This window comes from Coregonus lavaretus (genome assembly GCF_964263955.1).
Source record: "Coregonus lavaretus genome assembly, chromosome: 22".
In the NCBI taxonomy this organism is placed as follows: domain Eukaryota; kingdom Metazoa; phylum Chordata; class Actinopteri; order Salmoniformes; family Salmonidae; genus Coregonus; species Coregonus lavaretus.
Genome location: NC_140009.1, coordinates 28,928,346 through 28,935,019, shown reverse-complemented (window position 1 = coordinate 28,935,019; position 6,674 = coordinate 28,928,346). Strand labels below are relative to the sequence as shown.

At 43.3% G+C, this 6,674-nt stretch overlaps 1 protein-coding gene across 1 annotated transcript; it reads right to left on the bottom strand.

Annotated features, from left to right (window-relative positions):
• Positions 1–929: 929 nt before the first annotated feature.
• LOC311149678 (transcriptional repressor scratch 2-like) lies at positions 930–6,029 on the bottom strand (the record flags this gene model as incomplete). The annotated part of the gene is made up of 2 exons (XM_084186881.1): positions 930–1,747; positions 5,870–6,029. The coding sequence occupies 2 exons, from the start codon at positions 6,027–6,029 to the stop codon at positions 930–932; spliced, it is 978 nt and encodes a 325-aa protein (XP_084043007.1).
• Positions 6,030–6,674: the final 645 nt, after the last annotated feature.

The following is a 6,674-nucleotide window of genomic DNA, read 5'->3' as shown; positions in this document are numbered from 1 at the left end:
CTGTTCAACAGGTTTCCAGAACAACTCAAAACAACTGCTCTGATGGAACTGAGAATGACCCCTGGTTCATGATCCTAATTGTTCTCAGCTGATGTAGTTTGCCTTTAGGTTTTGTTCAATAGGTTTGGCTGGAAGTTTTGGAAATACCCACAGTTACAAAGATGCTTTGCTTTTAAAAAAATCAAGATAGAATTGGCACAAAAAATAAACAACAAATTGAATCGGACAATAGAAAAATAACACATTATTGAATTAAAAACATATGTGTGACAAAAAGGGTATGTTTTTAACTTTTAAATTATCTCCCTTTTTTGAAAATACTGTCATAATTCAAATTTTCATAAAAAGTTCATGTTGGCAGTTGCAAAAGAATTCAATTCTTAGCAAATAAAAAGCAGCATAAAAATACAAGAGGTCATTTTTGTCTCTAAAAAACAAAAGAACACTGTTACAGTCCTTTTTTTATGTTGTACATTTTTTTTCCTGTACTATTTGCTATAAAATATCAGGAATCTAAATATTATTACTATTGATATCAATATCATTATAGTCATTGATAAAAATTCACATGCCAGGCCTCATATATATAATTGTGTGTGTGCATGTGTGGGTGTGTGTTTGTGTGTGCGTATGCTTGTGCGTGTGTTTGTGTGTGTGTGTGTGTGTGTGAGCTAAAAACAAGTCTTTATTTGGGGGATGGGTGTTTTGATTGTATGTATCTGTGGACGATTAGCTACTGTGCGGGGGGGAATCCAGCATATTTTGAAATTGTCTTTGCCATAATCAGAACAGTTTTCTTCACGTAATCTCAGTGAAAATATTGCTTTCTAAAAAAGGGAAGAAAAAAGGGATGAGGGTAGAGTGAAGGGGGTTATTGGTTGTAGAACCTAGGGTTCCAAATTCTGCTTCCGTTCTTCTGGTTCCGGCAGCTAGTTCTCAGAGCAGGACTCGTCGTCATCTTCGTCCCCGGAACCCTTGAAGCAGGCTGACTCATAGTGCTTGTTCAGGTAGGATTTCAGGGCGAAGGTCTTATTACAGCGCTTGCATCGGTAGTGCTTGAAGGCAGAGTGTGTTTGCATGTGGGCGCGGAGGTTTGAGCGGTCAGCAAAGGCTTTGCCGCAGTGGGCGCAGGCGAACGGTTTCTCCCCGGTGTGCGAGCGCATGTGGCCCTGCAGGAGCCAGGGCCGGCTGAAGGCCTTGCTGCACACGTCGCACTTGTGCTTGAGGTCGTGGGTGAGGATGTGCATGGCCAGCGCCGGCATGGACACATACACTTTGTCGCAGGTGGGACACTTGCGCGCCATCTTGCTATCCAGGCTACGGTGCGTCTGCTTGTGCCTGCTGAGGTTGGATGAGGTGGCGTACGTCTTGCCACACTCGTTGCAGGAGTGGCGGGCTGTGCCGGCGGCTCCTGCCTCCCTCTCCTCCGTGGCATCGGCATTGGATGTGGCGGAACTACCTCCCTTACGGCCGTCACCATCTCCCTTCCGCCGCGAGCGCCCGTCGGAGATGAAGAAGGCATCCATGGTGTAGCCCTCGGTCGGGGCCTCCGCCTCGCTGCTGTAGAAGCCGCTGGCCGTCATGCCAGACTGGGGGCTGTCGGGGTGCTCCAGGTCAGGGTCACAGTACTCCTCGCCCCCGCTGCTCACCTGGGTGTAAAGGGGGTCAGAGACGGGCGAGGCCAGCTTGAGCTCCATCTTCTTCTCCCCCTGGTATACAGATGGCGTGATGTAATCCTGGATGTAGCCTGGAGAAAACATACACAATAATAGTTAGAATAAGGCAAAATACACACACACAATGACACATAATCTACAGTAGGCCGGGGGTTGTGGTGGATAAGTCCATTGTGACATGATTATATGATTATCATTGATGATTGCCTCTTGTAAATTATGAAACAATAACATACAAACATACAAAACAAATTGCAATTTCCCCAATTCACACAGCAATTACCACAGGCCTCGGACTGTTATGCTGCTGCAGAACATTATTCTCCGCATTCACCCTTATTACACAGTTACAGTGCAGATGAGTGGTGGCTGCTAAATGCAGATAATAGCTCATTAAAGAGACCTCCTGTGAAAAAAGGCCCCTCTTATTACACAAAGTGGTCTCATTGATTAGGCACCTTTTCTTCCCATGATAAGACTTTCTCACTATAAGGTATGTCAATCCTCTGTGACTGAGGGTCTATCTCTTTGATGTGTTTGCCCAATTTAAGCCTGAACACGCTGGGCACATCAGACAGCACACACAGTCAAGGGTCTGGGGTGACTGTCTACCACACTATAAATTCATTTATCTGCACCACAGAAATCTGATGGGGTGTAAAGTATGTGAGGATGGCTGGGGGGTGGTCTGGAGGCAGGCTAGGCCCCCTTTCCGGAAGTTGGAGAATTGTGCATTTTTTAAACACCTGAAACAGCTTTTTCCTGCAATCTAGATGCTTAATTCTATGTAAAAAAAAATATATATATATATATATATTTTTCTACATATTTAAGCATACCTCTTGAGCTGTCTGTATCTTCCTGACTGGTGTTTTTTTTTTTTGAAAATAAATATGCTTCTCTGCATCTCTGCTAAAATGTGGGTAAAAGATTGAAAGGAATGTGAGTCTTATTCAGTACATTTAGTTATTGCTTGCTTTTCTAAAGTCTACCAACCTTGGCAGCAGGCATGCCAGCTAAGATAGTTAGACAAGCTAGCTACTCTAACTGGATTGATAGCCTGAAATGGCTTTTTGGTAGCTATAGCTATAGTTATGAGGTTGGGAGATTGGGAACCTATCTGGGCTAGCTAAAGCCAACTTCATAAAATTGCTAGGTTGCTAGTAGTATTACAGAGAACCCCCCCCCATACATATTTTTTACATGACAAATCTGATGGGGCATGTGCCCACTATGGGCATGATGCCTCTGATCTCAACAGAGTAGCACTTCCAGCATATTTCCAACATGTATTATTGACTGATGTTACATTACAGACAGGCAATCTTTTTTGTCTAGACAATTTTTAATGTCCCTCCTTTAATTGTGAGGCAGCCAAGTGAAGCTAAAAGGTTTCCTGGCAGCTGTAAAGAACTAAACAACACTGAATATAAACTAACATTAGCCGAGTTCATCTACAAACGTGTATGCATTTATCTAAACATGTTCCACTTTAATAGCTTCCTAGAATATAGGACAGACATACAATTCCAATTCGAATGTGTGGGGCAAATCCTGCCCTGGGAGAAGTAGTGCATCACTGCAGAAAAAAGCCCATTCCTAAGCACTGTGTGCACAAGCGGTGTAAATTAACTATTGACTGTTTTTTAATGAAATTCTACGTTTCTTGCTGATCAATATGCCATCGTCTGTAAAATAGTACAGCTGTTGGAACACACTGTGTGGGGGGAAATAAGATAGAAATAATGCAGGCCAAGGCACAGAATAAAGTGACTGGAGAGGACCATACAATGATAGCCTATTGAACATGGTTCAGTGATGGAAAGGTTAAGCTGAAACATGATAAACAGGATTACCAGCAGAACAGGGTCACCTGTATGCAACAGTAAGCTCGCTGAAGTGCCTTTAAGAATCAGGTCATTCGAGTGCTCTCTTAGAATGCTGTCTCCATTCCCAAGGGTTCCCACTCAGAGCCCATTCCTTGTCAAAGGCATTACCATGATACTGTGGCACTGGGAGACTGGGATCTTACAGGAAGGCAGGGGTGGTATTTGGTCAAAAGCACCACCTCTTGTTGACTAGCTAACAACTCATGATATTTGGGAGATGTAGCCTATAGTAAAAAAAAAAAAATTAATAAAAAAAGACTTCATAGGCTATTTCAAGTCTATAGCACATTGTTTTATTTTCTTCCAACATCTAAAATGAGACACTATCTCATCCAATATACAGTACCCTAAGAGAGCACAGGAAAATAGTCAAACATACTGTAAACAGCAACAGATTGTTATTGGAACATACAGTATATGGACATCTTGTTTTCTATTCCCCTGATTAATTGCACATATGTAACCGGTTTCAATTACTTAAGGTCAGACAGAGAGTTCATCATTTGTGGCTTAACTAATGCTGTCTCAACCTTTGCAGTACAGCGACTCATTCCTCTAATACAAAGCAAGCATGTAATTAATGGACTCCCTCTCCCACCTTCCTCCTTTGTTGTTCGACAGACACTTCAAGTCAAATGTCTCCACAATGGGGGAAAATCTGTTGGCGCAGCATAAGTGCTGATGCAAGACATTTCAACAATGTTATGATTTCTCTGGGATTTCATTGAGCAGACAAGAAGGTTTCCTTTGTCTGCATACAATGGTAATTGTTGGAACTAATGCAATAATCCATAATGTTATTTTTTCCCAGTTATAATTATTTATTTCTCTAAGGAAGAGGAATAGTGTTTATTATTGACACAACAATAGAGAGTGAGACTAACATCTTTATAAAGGATTGCAATTTCAACCGCATAATTTATGTAAAGAGGTAATGTTTTTGCAATTAATCTGGTTCCATAACTTCATCATAACCTTGTGCATTTGTGTAAATAAAACACACGTTTATTTATCCTCATACTCTATCATTTCAAAATATATATTTGGTTAAATTGACCATTCACTACAGCCATCATTTGTCAATAACAACAGCACTGTGCACACATGTGCTTTTGTTATTGGTTGCTGTTGCTAATCTAAAATCACTGAATCACAGTATTATGTGATGTGATTGAATAACGAGTGGGCATCGTTCGTTCACAGATTGAGCTGAACTGTAAAGCTATCTGCTTATTGCCAAGACAAAATAACAAAGAGAGACAGACATCTGGCATCCTAAATATGGCCACAAAATGGGAGCGAGCTAAAACCTGACTGACTGAAAGTGAAGGACGTCTCTCTCTGGCTCTTGCTCTGATGGACTTGGGCTTAGCGTGCTGCCCAGTCCTAACGCTGCCCACTGTGCAGCTATGTGACTTTTCTTCTATGTTTACTGTATACCCTTGGTCACGTGGCCCCTCGTCAATGTTGCCCAAAGCAACTGTCTCCTTCTTCTCCCTTTCTCTCTCCTCGCTCCCCCTCTGCCCCAGCTAACCCACCTCCCCCGGCCGTACTGTACATGGCTGAAACTCTACCCCTGCTAGTTTTCAAACGCCCGGAAGGAGGAGAAAGATGTAGCGGACGGATGGGGGTGGGGAGACTGTGCATGCATGCTCTGGTTGGGTGGGAAGGGAGGGGGCAGAGGGGGGTTCGGACTGTGATGGAAACTCAAGGACAATAACAGCTAAGGACAAATGTATCATCCGGCACTCATCTTTCAGGTTCATAAATTTTTCAGTTTGTCATCCTGTATGTTAATATTTCAATTTGTCATCCTGTATGTTTCAGGCACACAGTAATTTGTGCAAGTAATACAAATTCAGATACACACGTCTACAGATGAGAGGCACATTTTGCTCCCCAATTTGCATAAGCCGATCCTCTGCTGTGACCTGAATTGTGTCTGCCTATCATCAGAGTCAAAAAACAAAAGTCTGGGAGCACGATGGGGGTGGGGTGGTGTTGCTGGAGAGGATTATTTGGGATACGGATGCAAAATCAGCCGGCTTTATGTAACATCTGTTATCAATTCCCAGACAACAGGCATGTCAAGGGGTGAAGAGGCACTATTTCACTTAACAACCACTAATACACAAACAAAAGAGAATTCCAACTGTGTTTACTATATTGATATCATGGGGCATTCTGATTCTGCAATCAACAACTAAACCTGGTTCTCCAAAGGGAGCAGTGATATTACAGTAGCACACCCTAGACAACGGCAGGCAGGACGTGTGTGTGCTGTGCAGAGGTATGCAAACTCACCATTCTCACTGAGACGAACCCCCAAGTTGGTCACAGAGTCAGTGATGGAGCGTGTGAAAGGAGTGAACGAGTCGTCCTGGTGGTGATGGTGATTAGAGGCAGCATTGGACGAAGAGAAATCATCAAGCTTGATTTTCTTCACTAAAAACGAACGGGGCATGTTTCAAAGAATAAAAAACACACAGACCCGAGAATCACGCATGAGAATAAAATAAAAGACTCTCAAAGAAAGCAGCAAACAGGCAGAGCTGGAGCCGGCTGACGGTAGTAGTAATCCTTGTGTTAAACGAAAAGCCAACCTCTAAAAAACATAAGAGAAGGAAAGAAAATGGAAACCAGTGGAGAACAAGGCTGACGGCAATGCTATATGTTACTCTATGGCTCCCCCAGCTTTCAAAAATATAAAAAATCTTCTGGTTCAGCACTGGATAGCTCCTGTGATGCAGCAGGCTTAAGGGACCAGAGAGAAGAGAGAGACACAGAGAGAGAGAGAGAGAGAGAGAGAGTGTGTGTGTGGAGGAGAGAGAGAGAGACTGTCGGACTAGCTGAGATCAGCGATCTCTCCAGCTTTTATATGGGACACAGGCAGTGAAAGATCAGGTGATGCTGCGAAATGGAGCTGCTTAGCTTTAATCCATCAAATGTCCTTGGGGACACACATCAAATTACTACTGAACCGTCTGTGAATTCATTCGCACACAGTCAGAGGAGAAAGAACACAGCCAGACCCCCCCCCCCACACACACACACACACACTGCCCCCACTACCACCACCCCCCCTTATCACCTCCCTCCCCGCTCCCCC